Genomic DNA, 25,959 nt, shown 5'->3' with positions numbered 1-25,959 from the left:
GTCTTTGAAATATACTTTATAAAATAATTCATATCTAACTTGATTATATTTATTCCAAAAATATCAAGGTAGAGATAAATAGATTATTATAGAAATGATCTGTTGACTAACATCCGATTTCAAAATGGTTGCCTTTTTGCAAAATAATTAATTTTGAGGAAAAAAAGTCGTCTTGTCACCAAAGGCAGGAGTTTTCCATCAGATTTAGGGAAAGCAACTAATGTATGTTTACCTAACAGTGTAAATAAATGCAGGTTGAAGCCTGTCACTTTTTGTTATTTCCCTATTCAGGCGTAATTATCTTGGAAGTTGGCATCCTTATTCCTTCCCATCACTTACATCAATGACAATAAGTCAATAGGCCTAGGCCTAGGCCTACATGCTTCTGCTCAGTCCTCCAGTGTAGTCCAGTGTCACATGGTTATGCATGCATTTCACCCTGCAAGGGTACCGGCCGAGTATTGCGACATCGTCGCATATGCTTCAAACTCCGCTGCACCTGGGGCAATGTCAATCTAATGACACAAATAATATTCTTGGGCGACGTTACAAGGTTAACTTCGATAGGAACTAGTGTTGAATTGAATGTGATCAAGCCCCTCAACTTGAGCATCAAGCGAATTGCAAAATCTACCGAACTCGGCACGCAATATGGCAGTAGGATAATCATTGTCGTTACACTCACTCTGCGTCACTGGTTAACATCTTGCATTTGCAAAACAAACAATCTGTGTGTCAATGTGCATGTCGCTGGCCAAGACTTGTGATGTGTCGTGCAGGGCTGTCACCTGTGTGGGGTGGCTCTGAATTTGCCTGGTGTAACATACTGGATAGTTCATATTTGTTTGCTGTTTCTTCCATCATGGCTATGGCCACGGTGACTATACACCTCTTTGGCAAGTTTGATAAATTGTCCAATTTTTTCTAGATTCAGAATGCCGGGAAAACTAAAAGTGCGCATCATAGCAGGCAGGGATCTCCCTGTTATGGACAGGGCAAGTGATCTGACTGATGCCTTTGCTGAGGTAAGTGGATAATGACAGGATATAGCAATCATCTGCAATTTTGGTGTTGGAGCCTTATTTGGTAATCATTCAGGCATACTTACTCCAGTTACATTATGCACATGATGTCGGTCAGCAAATAATTTCTGCAAACAACTTAGAAGTGCTATTTGTCTTAACCCCAAACAGTTGACAAATTACTGGAGTCATAACTTGTGAATTGGGACTTTTGCCATCAGGATTTTAAAATATGATATAAACACGTAAAGCAATTGGGAATACAATTTTTTATTTGTCAAATTTCATGGGCAAAAGTCTAAAAACATATTGTCAGTTAAAATAGGGGCCTAATTGGTGCAGAAATAACTCTCTTTTTTTGTGCAGGTTAAGTTTGACAACACAGTGTATAAGACAGATGTCTACAGACGCTCGCTGAATCCGCAATGGAATTCTGATTGGTTCAAGTTTGAAGTTGATGATGAGGATCTGCAGGATGAACCACTTCAGATAAGGTATCCTTGGGTCCTACTGACGTGACGTACCAATTTTTAGAGATTTGTCATCAGCATCGCCTCTTATGTAAGAGTTGTAAAAAAAGATCTGAATGAAAGGCCTTAAGAGTAAATCAAGTTGTTCCTATAGTTCAAAGGAAAAGGGCATGCCAAACTGATAAAAAATGCATTAGTGAAAAAAAGGCAGGGAGCGCTTTAATAGAGGCAGGATGCTGCACCCTTCTATTTTCACCTAGAAGAAAAACTGCTTGATTCTGTAACACAAAAGCTATCGCTCTTTGCAGGGTTCTGGACCATGACACTTACAGCGCCCACGACGCCATCGGGAAAATCTATATCGACTTGAATCCTCTTTTAGCCAGGGATACTGCTTCCAGTATCAGTGGGTGGTTCCCTTTGTTTGATACCATGCATGGTATGTATTTAAAGTGATACTATGATGTGATTTACAACTTTGCGGAAATACGTCCGTTTTTAATTGTTGATCACAAATGTAAAGCTCAAATTTTCCATTTTTGATTAGATTTATTATAAAATCGCTGAATGTAAACCACCGCGACCGCGAAAATGTTCATGTTGTGACGTCATCAACGAAAACTGCATCGAAGCGAGCCGTCCGGGCGAGATTAAACCATTAATTTCTAGAAAATGTGCATTTCGATTCGAAAACCTTACCGATTTATAAGAAAGTGATGTAGTCATTTGTCAAAAACAGCTAAAACATTATTTGGTGAAATTTGACACGAGTTACCCTTTAAAGCAAAAAAATTCTTGGAATCTCAGGTTGTACTTGTGGTATTTGGAGTTGCATATTTTTTTCTAAATTAGCGAGGACTTGTGTAGAGTTATGCCTGTAGGCGTAAAAAACAACTCTAAAGAATCAGCATCAACAACACTTTAATCAGATTAACACTGGGAGAACATTGTCCGTCTGACACTTGTAAGAATAATGACAGAGATACTTGCCATCATTTTGGTATAGTTAGATGTATCATCGCGTTAAAATCATCCCTCAACTCAATTTTAATATTTTCTTACCAGGCATTCGGGGAGAGCTACATGTGACAGTGAAGGTCGACCTCTTCACAGACTTCAACAAGTTCCGACAGTCATCTTGTGGAGTACAGTTCTTCAACAGTAAGTCTCTTCGAAGAATTCAACTCCATGGGTATTCCAGTTGTTCTCCTTATTGGTTCTTTTTGCATCAGTGGCGTTTTTCACTACACTTTCAAGCGTGGCAGTTTATTGAAAATGGGTCTACGGCAGGTTACACTGTACCCAATGTATCGGAACTTTACCTCTTTATTGCAGTGGCTACCAGTACCACTATGCAGGTATTTGGTCAAATGTTTGTTCCTTTATACCCAGTAAAGTTGAGATATCATTGAATTAACAACAAACTGCAGATCTTGACGAGAAATATTTTTCTTTGCCATGGAAATGACATGAGGTGAGGGAATGCATAAAATCCAGCCAGTCCGCGCAAATTGAAAATTGATCTGGCACGGAAGGGATTCATTTTTTACTTCATCTTTAGCTGCAGCTGTGCCAAGTGGTTATCGCATCTGCTCCATTCTGGGATTCGTTGAGGAACTCGTTGTGAATGATGACCCAGAATACCAGTGGATCGACAAAATAAGGACACCGAGGGCTTCCAATGAAGCCAGGCAGAGGCTATTCTCTCAACTCTCTGGTAAGTGGGTGGAATTGTGCTTGGGGACCTGTTTAACCTTTATGACATCACAAATTCCATTCCTCGAAACTCTCTATCTAATTTATTATCTTTAATTCTCTTCTATGTTTTTCCAGGTGAACTGCAGAGGAAAATAGGGCTGAAGGTCTTAGAGATGGGTGGAAATGCTGTGATTGGGTAGGTCCTGGGCTTCTGTTGGCTGGACTTGACTAGAACTGAGTGTGTGAAACTAGAATGCATGAAGGTGTCCACGTTAGACCTGACTCAATCAGGCCTGACATGACTGAACTCGGAACATTATCCAGAATACAACATAGACAGCCAGCTCTGCCTCTTTGTCTGATCCGAGACGAACTTCGAATATGTTGGCATTGCCTGTGTGATAACAGATTTTTCTTTCGAAATGATTTCACCCTTGTCTTTTAGTAAAACACTCCCATCAACTGCATTTGAGAAATTAAGATCTTTTTCCCGGCAGATATCGACAGTGTTTCGACTTGGAAGGTGAATCAGGAATAGTTGTGCGAGCGATTGGAACATCAGTGGTTCTGTCAAGGCATCCAAATCCTTTATCTCCACAGAGTACTTCCCCCATAAGAGAGTGAGTATGGTAGTATAAGCATGGTTCCCCCAACATTGCTCAATTCAGAACCCAGCAGTTGCAGAATATGGCAGCTCTAAATTTTTTACCTCAATCAGCAAGGAACAGACGTGGCGTAGTTAATTATAGATTTTTGAAAACCCTCAAATCTCTTTTTTTTTCAGCACGTATCCCCTTCCTGAAGATGGCGTACCGAGTTCTCCACCACCAGTCACTCCGACATGTAAGAACGCTACGTCGCCAGGTTTTCCAATCCTGTATCGCCGATCATCAGACTCGGACATAAGCACCCCGCCAAAAGGTCAGTATCGGGGTCGGAACTGAAAGATTTTCTTTCTGAGGGGTGAACAGATTTGTGTGGAAAGCATTTCTGTGTGTGCTTTGTCATGTTGATGAAAAGTAGTGACTAAGCCTATTAATCTAAAAATGTGTGATTAGTGACTGAGTAGTGTTACATACACAGATCATTTTCGATTAAGCGTACATCAGCCACCCTCACAAGAATGAAATAGTTTTTGTAATCTTACCTCTTGCTTGGTGATGAATGTATTTCTGTCTTACGTTTTAATTCCTGTTTGTTTTAAAGGTCTATCTAAATTTCCCATTCCTGTGTCTTCATAAGTCAAAACGATAAATATATTTTCTGTGTTTTTTTATTATGGTCATGTAGAAGTATTCTGTACAGAATGTGCATCTTTCATCATTTCTCTCTTGTGCACCTTTTAAGTTTGACTTCATCAAAGAATTCACAAGCCGTTTCAAAACTTGTTGGAAGACATCTTATTTGGCATCTCATAAATGAGGATGACACGTACAACTTCCATAATTGTGACTTAGTAAATGTCTCAAGGGTGTATGGCCTGCCAATGTTAATATTGTCTCGTGTTGAAACGGCTAGTAAAAAAACTTTGATGAAGACCTATCTGCCCATTCTAAGTTCTTAGATTTGTCTGTACACAGATTCACATCATATATACCGGCAACATCGTTCTATGTCTGTGTACGACCAGCCAACTGAAGGTAATTACTTGTCTTTATCTGGTATGGTTATACAACTCTCACCGTATTTCCAATCATTTAACAGCAACTTTGAAATTTGATGATCAGTACATTGTCTAAAATACTTTATTAGATTTATAATGATTGTCACTTAGAAATTACATAAATTCAAATGTTGTCTTGATGACATGTCGACAAAACGCACCTCCAAGATTCTATAAACTGGGAAATTTTTGTGCCCCTAAAGCGCCCCTCAAATGAGCAATCTAAATTCTGCTACCTGCGATTAAAATCGCATGCCAAGATGAAGTCTCAGTCTCGCAGTAGCAGTGATTTTAATTGCTCGTTTGTAGGCCGTTAAAGTGTTCATCATCCTGTGACAATTTCCGGTATCTTGATTTCTGCGAATCTGTAGATTTGCTAATGATAAAGCCGTGGTTTTATTTTCATGTTTTGATCCCTCAGTCCTGGTTATAAAGTTCGTGAAAATGAATACAAAAATTATAACGGTTTATTGTGTGTCTTTTGAAAGGAACATCTTAGGGCTTCTTATGGTGAAAGATCTCCTCAGTGGCTCAATGTGAGAGTAATTTTCACGACAAATTTCTGCTATAAAGCGTGGGTATGACACTTAAAAATAGAGTATTGTAACGTAATGCAACTTAGTGTGCATTTAACCTTGTTAGATGTACCTTGACTGTTGTTACCCATTACGGCATAAGGTCTGAATTCAGAATCCCCTTAGATCCGTCTCATGCTTCATCTCCCCCCACACCACATTTTGCACTTTATAGGCCATATTCCCCCTCTTTGACAAGTTTTTTCAAAGTTGCTAGTAAATCATTGGAAATACAGTTCAAACTGAGAAGACCGGTTGTGTGTGAACAATTCAAGACTTTAATGCCACTTGGTTTGTGTGTGCTCCCTTACCCCAGAATTTCCTTCAAAAGCCTAATCTAATCCTAAACTCTGCACCTCGTTTGTTGGTGTACCTTCCCAACTGGACATCGGTCCCTTTTTGTGTTGATTTTGACCAAATCTTTGTATGTGTTCAATATTTGAGCAGATTCGAAAATCTCTTCGGGATTGTGACTGATACATTCTCTAAAATGATATCTTGCGGCATTGAATTAACTTGAATGTCTTTTCAATTGGTGTTAGATGCATGATGGTTTGGTTGTGCTTAATGAAGTCAAGAATATTGTTAGCATCAAGTATATTGCAAGTCTATGTATCGGGTTTACACAACACAAATGCATCTCTCCCTACACTGCATTTTTATGTCAAAACGTCCATTTTGTTTGCAATTTTGCCTAATCTTCTGCTATTTCATTGCATCTTCACAAACATAGGGAGACAAATCAGTACACTGCATTTCTTTATTGAAAGCCCAACTGTATGCAATTTGACTAGTTTTCATTGCATCTTCACAAACATAGGGAGACAAATCAGTACACTGCATTTCTTTATTGAAAGCCCAACTGTATGCAATTTGACTAGCTTTCATTGCATCTTCACAAACATAGAGAGACAAATCAGTACACTGCATTTCTTTATTGAAAGCCCAACTGTATGCAATTTGACTAGTTTTCATTGCATCTTCACAAACATAGAGAGACAAATCAGTACACTGCATTTCTTTATTGAAAGCCCAACTGTATGCAATTTGACTAGTTTTCATTGCATCTGCACCAACATAGGGAGACAAATCAGTACACTGCATTTCTTTATTGAAAGCCCAACTGTATGCAATTTGACTAGTTTTCATTGCATCTGCACCAACATACAACAAATAGGCGAAAACCAGTACACTGCATTTCTCTGTCGAAAGCCAAACTAAACAAACATACAAGAAATATCAATTTCCGTTGAATTGATTTTGAACGGCAGATAATTTAGATTGCCAGTCGACTGTTTTCCTGTTTGACGTTATCAAGGTTCTGTGAGGTTCATACACATACTTATGCCCGATTACTCTGCATTGAGCACTTGTGTTTACTAATACAACTCTTACGTTTACTTTCAGAATCAGTTCCCGAGCTTCTGTCCCCGCCTGTCCCATCGGCAACAGGTACTAACAATGAATGAGCGTCGTCCCAGTGCTGTTAGATAAGATTCTTTTTCAGTTCTGCATTCTCATTGCAGTGAATCAGTGTCCCCATACTACTGCAAAGCGACAAATTTTGGCAGTTTTCGAAAGTTTTTGAAAAAATTCAGTTTTGATATTTGGCAAATTTCGTTTGTTTTTCTTATCAGAAAATATGTTCTACTATTTCTATTTGCTAATTAAGTTTATTCGTAAAAACTGCAGTTGAAAATTAAATCCCTCAAAGATTTTCTCATTGACAGTATGCAGAAGTTCTTATACACATTGCACATGGAAATTTCATAATCTGCCACAATAATAAAGAAAATATCGTGAAAAAAAAAAGAAAAAAAAAAGTGTGGAATTTGATGGGTTGTAGTAATCTCCGCGTGGCGGGGAGAAACTGATTCACTCGGTGATTCTCATCCTGCATGTTCAATGTTTTCTTGCAGTTCACATCCAACTGGACAATGCATTACCATACCTTCCCATCCCGTAGCTGCATCAGTGGATCTGCATACATAGCATATTTTGTTCGAAGCTTTTCCTCCAGCTTTCCAAATACATAGCTTATTTTGTTTGAACGATCTTACTTCAGCTTTCCAAATACATAGCTTATTTTGTTCGAACGGTCTTACTTCAGCTTTCCAAGTCCAGAATACACCTCAGCATTGCCACACCAAGGGCTTCTAGCAGCCATTACAACCCAACCCTCACTTTGTAATTTCATTTCAATCCCTTTCCATACAGACTAAATTTTGAGTTTGAACCCGAAATATTGTTTTGGGTGAAATTGAGTAAGGCATTTACTGTGTTGAAGTCTGCAATTGGTTCACTGCTTTTGATGCCATTTTACTAAAAAAAGCGATGTCTCTTATCACCAACAGATATATTTTTCAGAAACGTCTCTGAAAAAAGCTTCGTCCTTTCCGTAAAAACAGCTTACATGTGACAGTTGCAGTGTTGGCATGCATGTTTTGTTTTACACTGAAGGCATGGAACTCGGGGAAACATTTTGTGAAAATGCGCACAAATTTCCGAAACACTTTTCAACTACACAACCGTCCAAACTAACTCACGAACCATTCTGTTCTGTGTTTTCCTGTTATATGTAAGGTAGGGTGGTACAATTATAGCTACAGTGCAACATCTCCTATAATATTCTCCTCTCGAGCCTGGGCCTACTATCTAGACTCCTGTAGATTCCAAATTTCTATTTACCCAATTCATAATTCAGTTCTTTCTGCTTTCAGATCAAGATAAAAACTATCTGTCCGTTCCCGCACACCCCAAATTACTGAGTTTTTTGAGTTGGTCTCCAGGTATATTAGGTTGGCTGTGGCTGGTCCCAATTTCAGATTTCTCCACGCTGCTTATAACTCAAAACTTATAATCAAAGCTCCCACTCACATCACAATTTCCCATATTTGGAGACACATGCTAAATGCTATTCAGCGTCAAATCCCCATCCGATGAATACTGACCCCCCCTTCCCTCACATCCGCTGTTGGAATCAAAGCTTCACCTAGCGAGTACTTTATTCACCAGTATATTCAAAATGTACAGATCAAGGACTAAATAGGGTTTAATTTTTAGATGTGTAGCTTTCAACTGCCTCAGCATTAGTAACAACCTCAAGTAATCATATTTTGTTTATTTTAACAGGATTTTTTTCTCATTTCATGGTTCTGAACTTGGATGTTATTCCATGAGTGCATATGCATTTTCCAGATTTTAGATCTATTTTTTAGCAGATTTCACTGATAACTTAGAATTGCGAAAATAAAAATAGAAAAAAGTATTGTTTGTTTGGAAAAACCATCTTATATAGTCTCCCAAATAAAAATTGTGCAAATTTTTTTTTCAAATATCTACGCAAAAATTGCAAAAAAGAGGCTTGAATTGTTCACCCTAGTTTTAGTTTTCAACATGACATCACACCCTTCCTTGTTCACCCTAGTTTTAGTGTTCAACATGACATCACACCCTTCCTTGTAGATAAACTGTAGAATAACCCCTAGCCTTGCTGCAACTAGTAGTCTAGAGTTGGTGGCCTGCTATAAGTAGGATGAAGACATTTAGTGTAAAGACCGTTGTAAAAATAGTATTTCCAGGTACGCATGTTTTATGGTCTGCCTGTGGCCTCCTCTCCTCATTTGTGTTTTCAAATCCGCTTGTGCCAAAAAGGGTGTGATTCCAAGAGTTTTTTTGACAATTGTTAGGAGCTCTTTCTTGAGCCCGTAGCACACTAGCCGCCAACTTCGGCGTTCACAGGCCTTTTTTGCCGCAAGAGTCCTGAACACCTGAAAAATCCCTAGTCTGCTACGAACGGCGTCGGCGACCGCGACTTGCCGCCACTTGCCGCAACTAAACGCCAAATATCTAACATGTTTCACTGGCCGCCAACTTTGGCGTCGAGAGGCGTCAGCCGAACGCTTCTTGTCGCCAAAGTTGGCGGCTAGTGTGCTGCGGGCTATAGCATGCAGAGATGACGCTATAGAAGGGAAATTTCAACGACTGGCAACTGAGTCTACAACTGAGTCTACAACAGAGTCTACAACTGAGTCTACAACTGAGTCTACAACTCAGTTGGCTGCGCGTAAGGCCCAGTGTTATGACAATATTGTGAAGAAGAATTTGCATCTTCTGCATCCTTGCATGGCATGTTGGCACACTATCTTGCATTAGGCAATCTGCATGGTCAGTCAGACTGAAGATAGTTAGCCACAAATAGCGATGATTGGCAAGAGCACTTTTCAGTTTGTCAAAAAAGTATTGAGAAAGATGAATATAAATATTTCAATAGAACGCTTCAATTTAGGAAAAATATCAAGCCTTGTACAGTTAGTTGTACATAATCTGTTGCAATAATCCTTCCGTATTAGCATAATTCTCTCTGTTCTTTGTGAAATATTCTGGTGCAAGAGCCTGCAGTGGCATATTTTATTAGCGAAGTGAGGTATCAATTTATATTCTAATACACCTCAAACTAAACCTCGTATTGTGAATTTGTCTTCCGGTGTTTTTTTGCATCCATATCTTGCAACAACCCAAGTAGTTATGGCTGTCGAACGGAACCGCTGCTGCCAAAACCAGACACAGTGCATTATACACTGTAAACAGTGGTACATAGTATGACCAAAGTGTTTTAGAATACAGTATTTCATTGTCAGCACTGCTCATAGCTCAACACGTCAATGAAGACTTCTTCATTTAACGTTTGTGTATTTCAGGCAACAGTCTAGCTGGTAGCAGTGGAAGTGGAGGTGGGGGGAGTGTATTGGTTGGAAGTGCAGGCAAGGCCCCGTTCCATCGACCAGTCTTGCAACAACAGAGCATAGAAATGCTGGTAAGTGTTTGGAAGCAGACGGCAGGTGCCATTTCTTCAGGGTCGATGGCCAGCGCACTTTTTGGGTGGCGATTCATATCACTTCTCAAAGGATTGTGGACAGTTTGGGACCCAGGGACAAGTACCTATGTTTGTTCCTTGTCTATTTTAGATCCTGGATGGGATTGACTGAGAAAAATGTCTTTTTGCCATGACCAATGGTAAAATTTCACCCAAGGTGGGCAATGGAAATATGTCTGTGGAAAAAGAATTCCATGTGGTTTACATGTTCCTATTCTCTGGGGGTCAACCTAAAGCAATGCAGATTAGAAAAGTTACATCTGCCTAAGAATTCTGCATGTTTGGCTATTTGGCTTGGATTGAGTCTTCCTGAAAAGAAAAGCAGCTGGCGCCACCCTGAAGAAACTATTTCATCAGCTTTGGACCCTGTGAAGTTTCTTAGCATTTCTCATTTTGAGTTCAGTTTCAATATTGGTTGGTTCTGTTCTTGAGAAGGGAATGGAAAGACCCTCTTGATGAATATATCCTTATGATCTTGAGATTTGAAGCCCACGACACGTAATCCTATATCTGAACCACTTATGTTCCATTTTGCCCAACTTTTCACTCTTAAGTTTATTTGAAAAAGACCTGATTGGAACCATTTGGGGTTGATGCATTGTTTTTCAAAAATATAAATATCAGCCACTCATGCATGACAGTTACATCAGAGGAGATAGAATATGTAGTAAAGTGAAATAATGATTGTTAGGGCGGTTGATCCTGAGCAAATTAGTACTGCTTTTAGTTCAGTCTGTGCAGGACATTTGTTAACATTCATTTTAAATCTTATGGTGACATAACGTCATTTTACACTCTCAAAAATGTCTACATTTTGTGTTATTCTTGAATCTTCCCAATCGCATTTCCTGTTGGGGAATTCTCAAAAAACACTGTACACCTTTCATGAGAATTTTCAGCTGTTATTTCTGTAGCATTTTCTAGCTCTGTCATTTCATTCTCTGGCCTTCCCTCTAAATCACACAGGAGCCCCAGGTGAAGGCAGAGTACCGATTTAACCCTTCAACTTCTACAGCACCTGCAGTAAGTTATACCCTCTTTCTCAGACCCAACACCATCTTGCTCTATCACCAGGAGGTTCCTGGGTCGGATTGCACAGTTGGTCATGTACATGTTGTGCTTGGTTCGGACCACACTAACACCTGGCACTAACAAATCGTTAGAACTTTGAAAGTTGATGAAACAATCTACAGGTAGCGGTATGTTACGCACTGAAACGTCAACAGTTTTCATGTTTATGATACACAAATTAACCTGTCCTTTATGCAGTTATTTGAAGGGAAGGAATGGTCTTGTTTGGGACTTTGGGACAAACCAAAACAGCCGTGATTTTTGGGATAGGCACTCATATTTGGAGAGGATTTGGGAAAAGCATTGTGTCTGGGTTTGCCATATATGCCTGATAGGATTTGGGATGGGGCCTGTTTTATAACGCGGCATCGGGATTGGTACCTCACGTCCCACCTCCATTGCATGAAATGAGCAAGACTAAGAAGATCATACTTGGTGATTGCAAGAAGAAAGAAGACTATTCTTGATGGTAGCAAGAATAAACAAGACTATTATTTGTGGTAGCAAGAATAAAGAAGACGATTCCTGATGGTAGCATGAAAAAGAAGACTATCCTTGCTGGTAGCAAGAATAAAGAAGACTATCCTTGCTGGTAGCAAGAATAAAGAAGACTATCCTTGCTGGTAGCAAGAATAAAGAAGACTATCCTTGCTGGTAGCAAGAATAAAGAAGACTATCCTTGCTGGTAGCAAGAATAAAGAAGACTATCCTTGCTGGTAGCAAGAATAAAGAAGACTATCCTTGCTGGTAGCAAGAATAAAGAAGACTATTATTTGTGGTAGCAAGAATAAAGAAGACGATTCCTGATGGTAGCATGAATAAAGAAGACTATCCTTGCTGGTAGCAAGAATAAAGAATGAATAAGACTGATGGTGGTCTTGATGGAAGCGAGGCCCCTTGAAGACATCTGGGCACTTGTTCTTACCAGAACTGACTCACTGCATGGTGTTTTTTTGAAAGATTTCTGACTTAGTCATGTCTATAGTCATCAATAGAATAGCATGGTGTGGTTTAGTCCATTCTCACTGGAGTCGTTTTTGTACTCACCCAGTTCAAACTATGTTGTAAGTACGGGAACAATAGGTTTTTTTCACATTTGACTAGTTTTTCTACAGGTGTTAATTCTACAAGTTGAAAGTCCTTGCTTGTAGCTTAAAAATGATGACAGTGCACTCTGGAATTTGAAAATGGTACATCATGTAATTTGTAATTTTTGTAATTTGTAATTTATTTGGCCAACATAATAATTAAAGTACATGTATGAAATTTTTAACAGTGGAAATAACGGCCAGGGACACAGCCAAGATCAACAATTAGATCGCTTACGGCTGTGCCCCTGCTGAAATAAAATAGATTTAAGAGAAAGGACAAACAAACACAAAAAGTGTCAGTCATTCATGTTCTTTGTGGAGGTTGTATCTCTCACAACAGTCAAACTCAAATCCGAATATATTAAGAAAAATTAGCTATTTTTGTTATACTGTATCACATGATTTTAGTTGCATCATATCAAGAATTAATAAAGACTAGTCTTTTCCTATAGTCTTTATTAACTCTTGCTTATGTCCATCATCACCTTTTGTTAAATCAACGTGCTTTGGTCTTAGTCTTTCATGCGCTCTGCTTTACATTTCTTACTTTCTATTTCGTGCGCAAATTTCGCCTCCACTCAGCTTTGTAATATACATCTTTTTTTCCCTGGTGCTGGAGTTTCAAGTAAATTGTCTGGGGAAACTATATGATAATAACCTGATGGTATATGTATAGTCTTGCAATCTCATCCGTCACCCAGTTCTTTAATTGATCGCCAGATGGTAAACCACGATTTTATTTTTGCAATTCACACGATTTGCTGTGGTCAGTCATATTTTCCTCTACAATTTCCCTTGACCTGAATATCTAAATCTAATTCGGAAAGGGGGGTCTGGGTCCCAAACAAAATATCTTTGTAAGAGAGGAATGATATGCGACTTCAAGTAACTTTACACATTTTGAGCGACCAAATTATTATTCAGTGCTTCGGTAGTCAATTCTCTGCTCAACATTGGGTGATATGAATAAAGACTAGCAAATGCTTTTATCTAAAACTCCATGTACATTTACACCAGGCCTTTCTGTACAAAATTGAAGTAAAAGCATTTGCTAGTCTTTATTCATATCACCCATTGTCCTTTACCCCTCTGTTCTTTTCATTTGGTTATTTTCTCAGTCCAGAAGATTTTTTGTTTCAGTTTGTGGCGAGGAGACCTTCTTTTAAACTGCATAGGCTGGGCGAACGACTCTCATTCAATCGGTCGAGAATGGTATGATACCTTGCACATATTTGACAACCAATCAAAATGCACAGAACTTACAGAGTGTCGTTATTTGAAACTGTAGTACTAAACAATGTAGATAGACGCGATCTAATGTTTGAGATTGTTTGTTGAGATACTTTGCATGATTTTGTGTCATTCAGTTTCATTTGAAGAAATTTGACACTAAAACATGATGTGAAATTTTCGGTATCCTTTCTCTACCGTGGTTGTTCAAATATGTGAAGGTCATGGTAACCTATTCTTCTGGAGAACCAGTCGCTTTCATTTGGGGTTCCGCCCGCCCTTTCACCCCTTGACCTTGAGAGGGGATCTTATACCCAGTGCTTTCCTCAAAGAAAAGGTTAAAGGAAGAGTACATGTCTGACTGCCGTCATTACTGTAGAGGTGCAGAGTTCCTGCAGTAGAGCACATCTGCGGTTGTATTCATGTAATGCTGGGGCCCTTTCAGGTTATTTCAGAATTTGATGAAGTTAATTTTGCATAGACATGAATAAGCACCCCTTTCCGGTCAAAAGTGAGACACTGATGTGCATGACCAGATTGGCTGCGTGACCCTCCCCCAGATGTAGGCCTTATTGGTGAAAACCGGAATCTATACTCACAAAACCCCTTCTTAATCTCAACTTAGTGGCTTCTTTAAGTACAACAGCTGAGTGCAAGGCATCTGGGCCTCTTGTTTGGCTATGTCTCCATCTGTTTTTGAAGCATGGAAATTGTTGCTATGACAACATGTAAAGATACAGATGTAAAATAACCAGGCATGCTAAATGTAATTATGGTTTACAACTAAAAGGGCCCAAGTCCAATACCTCAAGTGCATCGCAGAGAAGCAATTTTTATCGCAACTGAACAATTGTGGCTGCAATGAGCAATCAAAAATCACTCGTCTGCAGGTAAATTACCACTACCGACAAGAGATTTTTTGTCGCGTGCGATCATGATAGAAGTAGGTCACAGCGATGAAAATTGCTCTTTTCTTGGGCACTTCAATGTTTTTGATATTAATTGTTATTGTACCCCATCTGCAGGATGAGGTGAATCAGATTTCACAAAGCCACATCTTTGTTTTTGTTTGTGTCTATGTTTTACCCCTTTATTGGCAACCTCTGAATTCAGTTGTCACGATGAAAAACCCCACCAAATATAATGTTAAAGAACCTCACCAAATAATGATGCACTTTGTGTTGAGTAGAAATTGAAAAGAAATATCAGTCAGCGACAGGCCGGGGAAATTCATTTCAAAAGTGCACAAGTTTTTTCCCTAAAAAGGGAACGATTGAAACGGAAATTGATGAAGAAAAACTTGCCTCTGGGAAGGAAGAAATTTCAAGGGCACTATGGCAAAGAGAGAGGTCATGGAGGCATTTGCTTCCATTGCCGCCTGGACTTTTGAACCCTGCAATGATATTCATTAGATGTGGACTGCTTTGCATGTTGTAAATATACCGTTTACCTCCACCCAACCCACCCCTCAAATTCTTGTTGGTTCATTTTTTCACTCCGTCAAGTTATTTGTTTTCCTTCACGGTATTTACTCAGTTTAGACAATGCGATTGCAGCAGCCGTGCCACAATGCATTGCTCGGGATCATATTTCCTGTGCCTGGTTAAATGAAATTGTTGATAAGAAATGTCGTCTGCTCAAGAACCCGGGTTGAATGAATAAAATGCCCTAAATGTGTAATATCAATCCCCATTTTCATGCATATGCTTGATTCGTCTTTCAGGAGTATCCATTCTTTACCATAAAGTGTTTCCCGCCTGGATTCCTTGTTCATCTCGGTGGTGTTGTTTCCGCTCGGTCGGTCAAGCTCCTTGACAGGATTCACAACCCCGATGAACCCGAGACGCGTGACGCTTGGTGGACAGAGCTCCGCACAGAGATTCGTTCGCACACTCGGGCCCTCGGATGCCATGCTGTCATCGGTTACTCAGAATCAACGAGTATATGGTATGTTTGATCATTGTACAGAAAACGTCTTTCCTGACGTCGTTCTGCCCTGAAATCCTGAAAATCATCCATAGTTTGATGCCTTTGAATAACTTAAATTTACTGATGATGAACATGTAAATATGGCTGTCAGTTGGCTATCGTGCTTTTCACATTGCTGACTGCTAATGATGAACGAGTCACTAGATAGGCTCCTTTTACTGTGGCATGATGGGTGGGGAGGGAGTGTTGCCCTCAAAATCACACATTCTTAAAATCTTTGCTCGTTTGCTGAGGTAAGTAGCACTTCGTCTTGCCCTTGTTTCTTTATGAATTCCTTTCCCTCTCAGCGATGAAATCATAGTCCTCTCGGCCATTGGGACCGCAGCGGTCGTCAACCTGCGCTGGGACGGTGACCTCCCCCCGAAGAGTGTGACCATGACCACATCACTAGACCGCTACGCCTTCGATAAGGAAAAGAAGCTGCATGTTGATATTCATCTTGCTCAAGCTAACCGGTTGCAGGACATGTGAGTTGATACTTGATGAGGTTCATCTGTTCAATAATTCATAGAAAATAAAAGTTTATCTTTCAAGTGACAGTTCGCTTCGAAACATTTTGACTTATCCAATCGCTTCATGACCAATCAATTCATTTTACAAACAATTCTTTTCACATATTGAAACAGGCTTTGCTAACCGCTACCACTAGCGGTAAGAGTAGGGCTTCCTCATCACACTACTATCACTGCGCGGAGTATGACCCACTTGTAGTAGCGCACAGCATACACTCTCCCTGGCTGTAAGAGTAAGACTTCCTCATCACACTACTATCACTGTGCGGAGTATGACCCACACGTAGTAGCGCACAACAGATACTCTCAAGAATGTACACAGCAGACGACGAAGATTTCTGAGTTTTACTCAATCGTTTGATGAAGCTAATAACGACATTTTTCTTAATGGATTTCAGAGAAGAGAAGATGACGCCATGCTGCACTCCGTGCCATGTTCCATATAACGAGACGTCTACTCCATTCGCCGTAAGATTGCGCAAGTGTCTGTACTGCAGGTGAGTATTGCCGGTTCGACGACATGAGAACGTGGTAGGGGGGTTGTGGCAGTCCCCTTTGCAGTCGAGGTTGGGACGGTTGGCTCCCAAGTGGTGTGACAGTGTCCATGTGTGTGGCGTGTCAGCAGGGGAAAGCTGTGCATGGGAACAACAGTTTGTGGATATGCAGCCTAATGCCAATGACTTGATTGTGTTACTCTTCACGTATGAATCGGAGATGCAACTCTTGAGCTTGATGGTTAGACTTGTTTGAAACATGGCCTTATGAAGAGGCGTCAATTTCAGATTTGACCTCAGAACTGTTTTCATTCCAGGAAATTCTTTGTCCCTGATGTCCTCTTTACTACCATTGAGCCGCACTTGGAGCTGCCATCTGTTGGGAAAGGATGCCTCATCCAAGCGAGAATTTGTCGCCAGAAGAAGGATTGTAAAGGAGAAATAAATGCCAAAGAAATCAGTGATGTGAGTAAAGAGACCATTGGTGTAGTGATAGCGCCGGGCTCATAATTATTTGGCATGGGTTTGACTCTTGGAATGATCGTCCACCATGACGTCATGTGACAACAATAACAACAGACGACATGACGTCATCAGCTGTTTACCGAGTCATCACAATATTCATGCGGGCCTTGAAAAGTTACCTGACTCACTGCACCTTCTACAGGCATTCATCAAAAGTATGCTTTCTCACTTTTTTTTTCAGAGTTTGCCATTTATGGAGTATGAGCTACACAGTCAGTTATTACAAAAATTGCGGGTAAGTCCGACTCAGTTTTATTACAGTGAATATTTTGTAGAATATGAAAAATACAGAAAATGTTGACGATCAGTTTGGATTGATCAGTGAGCTCTGGTTGAAAAAACGAGATGGCAACTCTGTTTTCTATTCAATGAGGGCTTTGCTCCTAACATTACATGTAGGTATCGCCAGCTATTTAACAAATATTTCCTAAGCCAAGTTGGGACCCACTACACAAGGTTTTTCCCGTGTTAGGCCCAGGGTTACTTTAGATTGTCATACTGCAGTGGCAAAGGAGTTAATATCTATTTCTTTTCAATTCACAGGTTAAGGGCATGAACGCTATCTATGGTCTCAAAATCCAGGTTACTGTTGGAGACAATCTTCTGGTTGCATTAGCTGTGAGTATTCCGTTAAATTAAATCCGGGCCTTCGGTAGATCTTACCAAGTGATGCATGAGTGGAATCAGTTCATGATAGATGGTCAAATGAAATAATTTTTTATTTCAGACTGCTACAGGTGTGTTCCTGGCTCCCCTGCCTCCACCCCCAGTGCCCAACATCACAGGCAAGGTGAGAACTCTATCAGCCAACGTGCCAAAGGAGGTTTGTTATTTAACTCAACAGCTCAATGCATCATAAGTGTATTGTGCCTCAGTGTGTTGCTGTGCTGTTGGTTTGCTTGTAGCTTGATTTTTGTATCGTAATCCCGGGTAGAAAAAAAGTTCCAAACATTCGCTCTGTGGATGAGTTTCCCTTTCTGGGACATGGTTTTACTTAGAAATTCCTAACCAAAGTGTATCGTGCTTCTGATTGCTGGTGATGATGTAGTAGGCTTGCTTGTGGCTTGATACTCAGACCATGTTTCCTGTAACACCATGTAAGGTCCTTCAGAGACACATTGCAACGCTCTGGGTACCTGTGGCCGGCCGTAGTCTAGTTTGCTTGTAGTGTCGTTTGTATTGTAGTCGGTGCCTGTTGTACTTCCGATTACTGGTGATGCTGTAGTAGATGGCTTGATATTCAGACCATGTTTTCAGAACATGAATAAGTCCTGGTACCTGGAAACCCGCACTAGCTAGCCTATCTACCATTTCTATTACACCATATAAGCCCTTCATAATTTGTTTCAGGCTGACAGCCCTCACAAGGATAAACACCTCCAAGACCGCAAACGTATGATAGTCGACATGATTGCTAAAAACAGAGAAATCTATGAAATACAGAATGTGGTAAGTCCGCGTAGTTGTCTCGTGGAACTTTTGTACTCGGAGTAAGTAGATTAGATCTGAACATTCCCATACAAGTAACTCTATCACTTCTTTCCACCCATCAACCTATCAAACACGTTCATCTTCATCCGTTTCTTATGATCCTCTGAATACTCCACTTTATGATTCTTTAGAGGAACTCTTGAATCGTGTTTGATCTGTCCGTTTTCTCTCTTTCCTCTGGTCGTGTTTGGACTCGATGGCATTTTGTTTGGTGACTGGTCACGGGGCGGCTGTAGTCCATGCCTTGGTCGCTCACTTTGAAGTTTGTTCGGCGAAGCATCACGGTCAGAAACGCCAAGTTGTTTGTTATTCCTAACAGTTTTGTCCTTGTTGCGCCCCCTATCATTGACAGTATCACCTAGTGGTTTGTTAGCTCCGTGATTGCCGTTTTCATGCCTCTGCCGCCCTCCTGTGACGAGATTTTCTTGCCTCGTATCATTTGCGTCCATTGTGGTAATTTGGGATGAGGTCATGTTATCAGATCCGTCACTTGCTGCGCTGCCTGACTTGATTGCATTAGTAGCAGACGCTGCCTCTCCGGTTCCGCCTGGTTTGTCATTCAGGGTTTCTCGCAGTATTCGAGAGTCGTACGGATGTTCAAAGAGACGTGCTGTGGGTTCATCGCCGGCGTAATAAACGGGTGGTTTCCTGACCTATGAAAGAGATAACATATGATTGGTGTCACTAACTCATCAAAGAAAAGCTGGTCCAAATCAATCGCTGATACTTTGGAACCTTCCCAATGATAGGTCAGGACCGTTTTTAGATACATGTTCAGATTCAAACAAGTTCGAGATAAATTTTCTTCCAATGTTGTTATTCATGTCTGAATGTGTCGCTAGCCGGGCTCTGTTGTACACCTAGTAGCCTGACCTACAGATGTTGCAGAAACACATCATGTGTTTGGTGCCTCAGCTCAATTAATGATGTGAAAGTCTTGTCTTGATGTGAGATTAAGATGTATTAGTCAATCACATGCTGTCCCATTGGTGTGTGTTGTTTTAGCAGATCAGCATTCAACAAATGTTGGAATGCCAGTGATTCACCCTAAATATTTCATGCTGTTTGCCTTTTCCATATGAAGAAAACTCAACATTTGATAATAGTATTTTCAAAACCTTACCTGATCTAAAGTGCTCTGATCAGCTTTGTGAGACAGGAGAAGTTTGACGACATCTTTATGTGAATTCTTGGATGCCAGGTGAAGGGCTGTCATTCCACTAAACTGGAAAGAAAAGAGAACTTGACTGTCAGTGAAAATTTCCTTGGCTGTTTAGTCAGGGAAGATTAGAAGTACTTACAAATCTGGATCACAGCAGCTTGCTGAGGTCAAGAGTTCCAATGCTGGTAGTTAGTTTGGTTAATTCGGCTATAGTCTTGGTGGGATGGCTTTTGATGCTTAAGGAATAGCCAGCCCTCTGCTATTGACACAGTGAGGTGCAAGGCACTGGTCTTGACTGAAGCAGATTATAAAAATTCAGCTATAACAGTGCAACCAACGGACGATCTTAGACTTCTCGGCAGCTGCTGAGAGATACTGATACAAAGACTTTGAAATCTGGTGAGTCTCGCCAAATTTTCAAAGAAAGATTTGATCGATCTTTGTTCTCACCTTGGTTTGTCTGTTTACGTCACATCCAGCCTCCAGTAGACATTTGACCACACCGTCATGACCTTTGACTGCAGCCAGCTCAAGGGGCGTCTGACCGTTCTGAAATAGTATCACAGCTTTGAAGCCGACTTCCTAATATAGAAAATTACCTGAGACGGCCAGTGGTACAGTGGAAGAGGATCCGACTTGTGATCGGAAGGTCGTGGGTTCGGGGCTTGGACATTGGTGCTTGGAATGAATGTTAGTGATTTGAGGCAGTACAGTTGTACACTATGGCCACCCTTATTATTATTTTCAACAGCCAGAACCAACACTTTACCTGATCACACAAACTTAGAAGTAAATATTCACATTGGGCAAAGGACAGCCTGTTTCTTACCTGATTTTGCAAGTTTGGATTGGCTTTTGACCGAAGTAATATGGCTGCTATTTCTCTGTGGCCTTGAATCGAGGCAAAATGGAGGGCTGTCATCCCATGCTGAAAAATTGATCAGTATTCGTTTTGTATCTCATCATAGCATTAGATTGCAGAGCTTGCCCATACCATGCAACAAAAGATAGATTTATTTCTTCTTTTACTAGTTTTAGGGCCCTCTTTTGGTGCAAAGAGAGGCTTATTACAAAAGGCCTATCTTTAGTCTAATGTGTGAGAGGCCTATGTGAAACTTCTATGCTAAAACTGGCTCAATAGTGTGGACACAGTAAATAAATAATGATATATTGATATCAGTTCCAAATGAACGTCTGCCTTTACCTTTGTGGTTGAGTTGACGTCTGCTCCTACTTCTAGTGACCTTTTCACACCGTCAGCATCGCCCTTCTCACTCAGTGACCTCAGGGTCAGATTGATGTCACTCATCTTGTGAAAATACCAAATCCAAAACTGTATATTGTGAGTTAGTTCTGAATTATTCCTGATTTGTTTTCAATTGTTTATTTTCTCTCCCCACGTCCTGCTTTATTTAGTTGTCAAGTTGTAAATGTTTCCTTCAGTCCTATCCTTGTTTTAGCTACTCCTGAGCTGAAGCGGTAACTTTTTCTACTATATTGGCACCACTGGCAGAAATTTGTCATAGCGTATTATTAGGCTGACAATTGCACTCAGGCCGGATATTTATAAGATTGAAATGAAAAGTGCTATAATCCTAATCCCATCTCAAATTTGAGTATGAGAATGAACTATATTTCAACAACAACAGAAACACACTCCTGACAAATTTTCATATTTTTGTCTTTATAACTCAAGTGCATTTTTTGCCTCAGGCGATTTTCCATGAGGTGTGGCAGTGCATTAACGGAAGAAATTAGGTTTGAAGTATTGGTCATTTCTTAGCGGTTTCAATATTCATAGAAAATAAATATCTTTCTAACAGGTCTAAAGCAGTAGCAAACATTAGCCTCCTGCCAAGAAGAGTTTTCTATCTAAGCTGATGTTACTGTCTACATTATTCTTATAAGCCAAAGTGTATAGATCAACTCATACAAATCTTAATTTGCTTCCCATTAGTGTTCTTACATATCCGATTTTCACAGCTACATGTATTTTGGATGAAAGAATTTCCTGAAATTGAGATTGAGATTGTGTTACTGAATTTGGCATGTATTATCTACGGCATTCTGTTATTTCAGGAGCCGCCAGTTGAGGTGTGTCCGAGCCCGCAGGTCATGCAGGTCAGCACGGATGAAAGCGAGGAGGAATTGAGCGACCTTGACCTCTCAGCTGGCAATAAGGACACATATCTATTGGAGGTAAAGAAATATATGATGTCCTTAAACATTAACTTGTGAAAACTAATGGTGTAATTCCTACTTGCACTCAAAGAGAAGTCACTGTAGTGTACAGATCACCTTTTTTGGGAGATAATCTGGTCATGATGTTAGAAAGGCTCAGACTGCCAACTACTTTGTCCCGAAAGGAATGTCGATATCCTCAGGCAAATTTTTGCTTTTCTCCACAGATTGATGACGAGGACGAGGAGGTATTATCATTGCTGGTCGACTCGATCAAACCTGCCGGTTTCCAAGTATGTAACACGGAGGCAGTGCCAGGGATGCCTAACCTAGCTTGTGGATTACAGGTATGATCAGGTGACAGAGCAGTGTGATGTCAACTGCCAAGTTCTCGTGCCCAATATATTTGCGATTCTCAAAATAATTTTTTAAAAGACTGACATTTTTACGATTTACCAAGATGGGTACCAAGATATTCTTCTCATATTTGTATTTACTTCAATGAATGAATTCCCTTTAATTTTTTTCAGATGTTTACTCACGTGTGGCGTGGAGCTATGACTCAAGGAACAAGTAAAGAATTGTCCGAGGCAATGGATGACATTCTTCAGGTCAGTTTTTCAACAGAATACAATGAAACCTTCATGGACACTGATGATGTCGTGTACACATTTTCAATTTCGTAGATATTACATCAATGACACATTTCTTGGTGTGGATTAACATGTGACGATGTTAGAATATAGTGGAGCATGTTCCATTTTTGATTATGAGCCCAGTGCTCTGACCACTAAGCCACTAATCTCTCCCAGTAGCACACAGTTCATTTGGCTATTGCTCTTGGGGATTAGGTGGGTGGGTTACATTACGAATAAGTCAGTGGATCCAGAGGGTTACTCATAATGACTTGTGCAAAGCATCATGAGTGACAGGGTGGTTTTTTGCAAGCAAAGCATGAGCCAGGACAATTTACCCCTATCTTTTAATTGATATTTTCATATCAGTGTGCTCATACTTAAACACAAAGTTGAATTCTATTAGCTTTTTCTCTTCAGAGTATCTACTTCAAACTCCGCAAAATGACGCCGTGTGCCCTTTGTGATCTTGATTTCAACATTGAACTGCCGGATGAAAATGTAACACAGGTAGGTTTTTTTCGGCTGTCAGCCAATTTCTGCAGGGATGAGCCTTTAAAGGAGGACTATAGACAGGGGGCGATGGTCTCAAATTTGTGGTTTCCGGGACTAATATGCAGAAGTGGGAACTGGGTCTGGTTTGACTTGGTTATAAAATATTCATCATTCCTGCGTGAATTGTACTGATGTACTGTGACACCTATTGACAACTTCATTGTCCTCAATCTGGCTCACTTGTCTCCTGCCTGCTGTCGTCCTACAAGCTGTCTTTCTCTGATATATTGGCAGTGTTATCATAATCATAGAACACAAGAAGTTGAAAATTGTCTGTGGGACTTGGCACCAAGATTTCTGATGTTCGTTATGGCTCATGGGGAGAAATGAGAGAAAATCTCACACCCAAGTTGACCTTTGAAAATCATGTTACGTTTTCTTAAGGTGTCTGTTACTGGTGTGTGTGTGGGTATCGGTGAACCACAAATTGTCACGAACAACCTCGCAATGAAGGCCCAGGACAAAACAGGTAATGGTATGATGAAATAAGTGTTCAGTAATGCATCATCCCAAAAAATATTGGGTCCCTTGTACCCGAGGTTCTATGCCAGGGCAAATAAAATATTCCACACAGGTGGACAACAGCCTGCAGTGTACTTCATACCTCCGGCAAAAATCAAATAGTGTTATAACGTCGATAATGATGATGATGGTATAATTTTGCCCTGATTGATTTTATTTTGTCGCAAACATTCCCTCAAGGTTCAATCGTTTTAATGAAACTTAACTTCTCCTATTGTAGTGAGTCCCAACACCAGCGACCAGGATGATATGATGTTTCATATGGAGGGCTTAGATAACACCCCGCACAGTAAACCTTCTAGTAAAACCAGCCCTGCTACTAGTAACAAGTCCATTAAAAAGGAAAAGAAACTCAAATATCATGTAAGTCCTAGCAATCATTATTATCTCTAAACCAATTACCCGATGACCAACATTTCCAATTTCCAATTACCAATTACCAATATCTCAATGAAATGTTGCCTGCTCAAAAAAGTTTCTCCTATAAGGCAGCAAAAAATGTAACAATGTATTAAGTGGGGCCAAGAAATGTTGCTCACTCACATGACTAGCATCTGCCTGTCGGATTCACAGATTCTCAATTATGGTGCAGTATCACTAAATTTGACTCCTTATTCCAGCAATTCCCGAAGCCAATAGATAGCATAGAGTTGACTCCTCTGGCCTATGTGCCTGGTGCAAAGATCCTTCATTACTATGGCAACCTCAACTTCTTCTTCATCCGGGAGAGTACATCTATACGAGAGGTGAGTGCGTGTTTCATGAGAAAATAAGAAGCACCCTTTGTCTATTTGGGATATAGAGCCATCCGAAAATATGTTCCAATTTCATAAGTTTTGTTTCATTGCCTTGGTCCGAAAAAATATGTGAATGTCAGGCTGACATCATTACACAGACATCATTCTTGCAAGATATCAACTCAACTTTTTAGGAATGAGTGTCCATCAGACCCTCATGGATTTCAGATATGTTTTTCAGGTCGTTTTTGTTTGTGGGTAATCAAGGGGTAACAGAGAAAAACACTCCGATCTCTGATCGATAATTTTGATCACATTTTGCGATTTCTTTGTTCTAGAGTGGAGGTTTGAGTGGATTCATACATCGTTTCATCGCTGAGGTCATGGCGATTGTACGTGCACATGTCCGCTCGCTTGGTGGGAATGCCCTCGTCTCCTATACCATGAACGAATGCATTCTGATGGATAACCCTCACAAGAATCAGGTAAAAATTAAGAATCGGCGTCTTGTCCAATTTACCCCAATCATTGACGCAGAGAATCTGATCCGATTCCCTCATTTTGAAAACACCTTACCTGTTTATACCTCTATTATTTCGAAGCTCTTAAGTGAGAGCCCTAGGGTGACCTTTGTACCTATTTACATCCAGATTTTCAAATATATTTTCATGACTTCTATTTTAAAATATTCACCGATTCTTCTGTCCAATTTCAGGCTCAGTGTCTAGTGAATGTGTGTGGTGACGCCGTCAGCCTTCTCTATGAAATGGACCTCCAGCATGTTCAGCCTCAGTATCATTCTCGCATCTCTCCAGTCATATCTGCCAAGAAAGGCTCGCCGAAACTTGTCCGCCATAACGTTCCATCAGGAGCGGACCTTGTCAAGCAGCAGTTGGTTGGACGCTTATAGCAAAAGTTGAAAAAAGGCGCAGATTCGTTTTAGGCATACAGTAGACCTTCTCTAGGCATACAGTAGACCTCTAGGCATACAGTAGACCTTCTCTCTAGTGAGATCTTCTCAATCATATTGGTGCTACATCATTGTTTGTGATCTCTTGTTGTGTTGTTGTTACCGTTTGAACAAGTGTAAATAGTTCTATACAAAGTTGTGTGCAATTTGATCTAAGGTAAAGTGGTACAATTATAGCGCCAGTACACTTACAGTCTCTGTGTGCATTACCACTGTTAATACTTTTGGTCATGACCATAATCATACTCCATGATTCACCACACCCAGACACAAAACTTCCCTTCTGCAAGAAAATATGGAATGTTTTGAACAAACAATAGGCTAAGATGTTATAAATTTTTGTCTGTATGCAGTTAATCGATGTGTAAATATGATTGCCATGTTTGTAAGAAAATGATTGAAAGTGAACATACTGGTTGTTTAAATTTGTGTGCACGCTGGCGGAGAAGGTTCTCGAACTGTGATGGTATGGGAGTGGAATCACTCCAAA

General features: G+C 40.2%; 2 protein-coding genes across 12 annotated transcripts; one reads left to right on the top strand and one right to left on the bottom strand.

Moving 5' to 3' along the window:
• Window positions 1-102: 102 nt before the first annotated feature.
• Window positions 103-25,877, top strand: LOC135492049 (C2 domain-containing protein 5-like). 11 transcript variants are annotated; one of them, XM_064778158.1, is made up of 32 exons: window positions 103-222; window positions 929-1,025; window positions 1,389-1,516; window positions 1,801-1,931; window positions 2,558-2,653; window positions 3,054-3,209; window positions 3,326-3,386; window positions 3,688-3,810; window positions 3,975-4,111; window positions 4,771-4,830; window positions 6,836-6,880; window positions 8,149-8,217; window positions 10,129-10,244; window positions 11,271-11,327; window positions 13,607-13,678; window positions 15,420-15,643; window positions 15,973-16,152; window positions 16,596-16,694; window positions 17,009-17,156; window positions 17,398-17,451; window positions 17,760-17,834; window positions 17,944-18,006; window positions 18,567-18,665; window positions 21,949-22,068; window positions 22,278-22,397; window positions 22,581-22,661; window positions 23,106-23,195; window positions 23,625-23,709; window positions 23,983-24,125; window positions 24,383-24,508; window positions 24,838-24,984; window positions 25,215-25,877. In XM_064778158.1, the coding sequence occupies exons 2-32, from the start codon at window positions 936-938 to the stop codon at window positions 25,407-25,409; spliced, it is 3,390 nt and encodes a 1,129-aa protein (XP_064634228.1). In that variant the 5' UTR covers window positions 103-222; window positions 929-935; the 3' UTR covers window positions 25,410-25,877. The 11 variants fall into 11 exon arrangements, with proteins under 11 accessions (XP_064634228.1, XP_064634227.1, XP_064634229.1 ...); XM_064778157.1 differs by having other exon boundaries at window positions 17,944-18,039; XM_064778159.1 differs by lacking the exon at window positions 4,771-4,830 and having other exon boundaries at window positions 17,944-18,039.
• On the bottom strand, window positions 18,674-21,190 carry LOC135492050 (ankyrin-3-like). The gene is made up of 5 exons (XM_064778169.1): window positions 21,074-21,190; window positions 20,699-20,797; window positions 20,320-20,418; window positions 19,831-19,932; window positions 18,674-19,360 (listed from the first exon to the last, which is right to left on the bottom strand). The coding sequence occupies exons 1-5, from the start codon at window positions 21,176-21,178 to the stop codon at window positions 18,749-18,751; spliced, it is 1,017 nt and encodes a 338-aa protein (XP_064634239.1). The 5' UTR covers window positions 21,179-21,190; the 3' UTR covers window positions 18,674-18,748.
• Window positions 25,878-25,959: the final 82 nt, after the last annotated feature.

The sequence above is a fragment of the Lineus longissimus genome, chromosome 8 (genome assembly GCF_910592395.1).
Source record: "Lineus longissimus chromosome 8, tnLinLong1.2, whole genome shotgun sequence".
Lineage (NCBI taxonomy): Eukaryota > Metazoa > Nemertea > Pilidiophora > Heteronemertea > Lineidae > Lineus > Lineus longissimus.
This window is presented reverse-complemented; position numbering and strand designations above follow the sequence as displayed.

What these genes read in the sequence shown, in the direction of transcription:
- LOC135492049 (XM_064778157.1), top strand. Translation starts at nt 936, where the DNA reads ATGCCGGGAAAACTAAAAGTGCGCATCATAGCAGGCAGGGATCTCCCT. An exon ending in ACCTAGCTTGTGGATTACAG is followed by an intron (nt 22,398 to 22,580) that starts GTATGATCAGGT and finishes AATTTTTTTCAG; the next exon opens with ATGTTTACTCACGTGTGGCG. An exon ending in ATAACCCTCACAAGAATCAG is followed by an intron (nt 24,985 to 25,214) that starts GTAAAAATTAAG and finishes GTCCAATTTCAG; the next exon opens with GCTCAGTGTCTAGTGAATGT.
- LOC135492050 (XM_064778169.1), bottom strand. Translation starts at nt 21,178, where the DNA reads ATGAGTGACATCAATCTGACCCTGAGGTCACTGAGTGAGAAGGGCGAT. An exon ending in ACGTCAACTCAACCACAAAG is followed by an intron (nt 20,798 to 21,073) that starts GTAAAGGCAGAC and finishes TCAATTTTTCAG; the next exon opens with CATGGGATGACAGCCCTCCA. An exon ending in ACGTAAACAGACAAACCAAG is followed by an intron (nt 19,933 to 20,319) that starts GTGAGAACAAAG and finishes TTTTCTTTCCAG; the next exon opens with TTTAGTGGAATGACAGCCCT.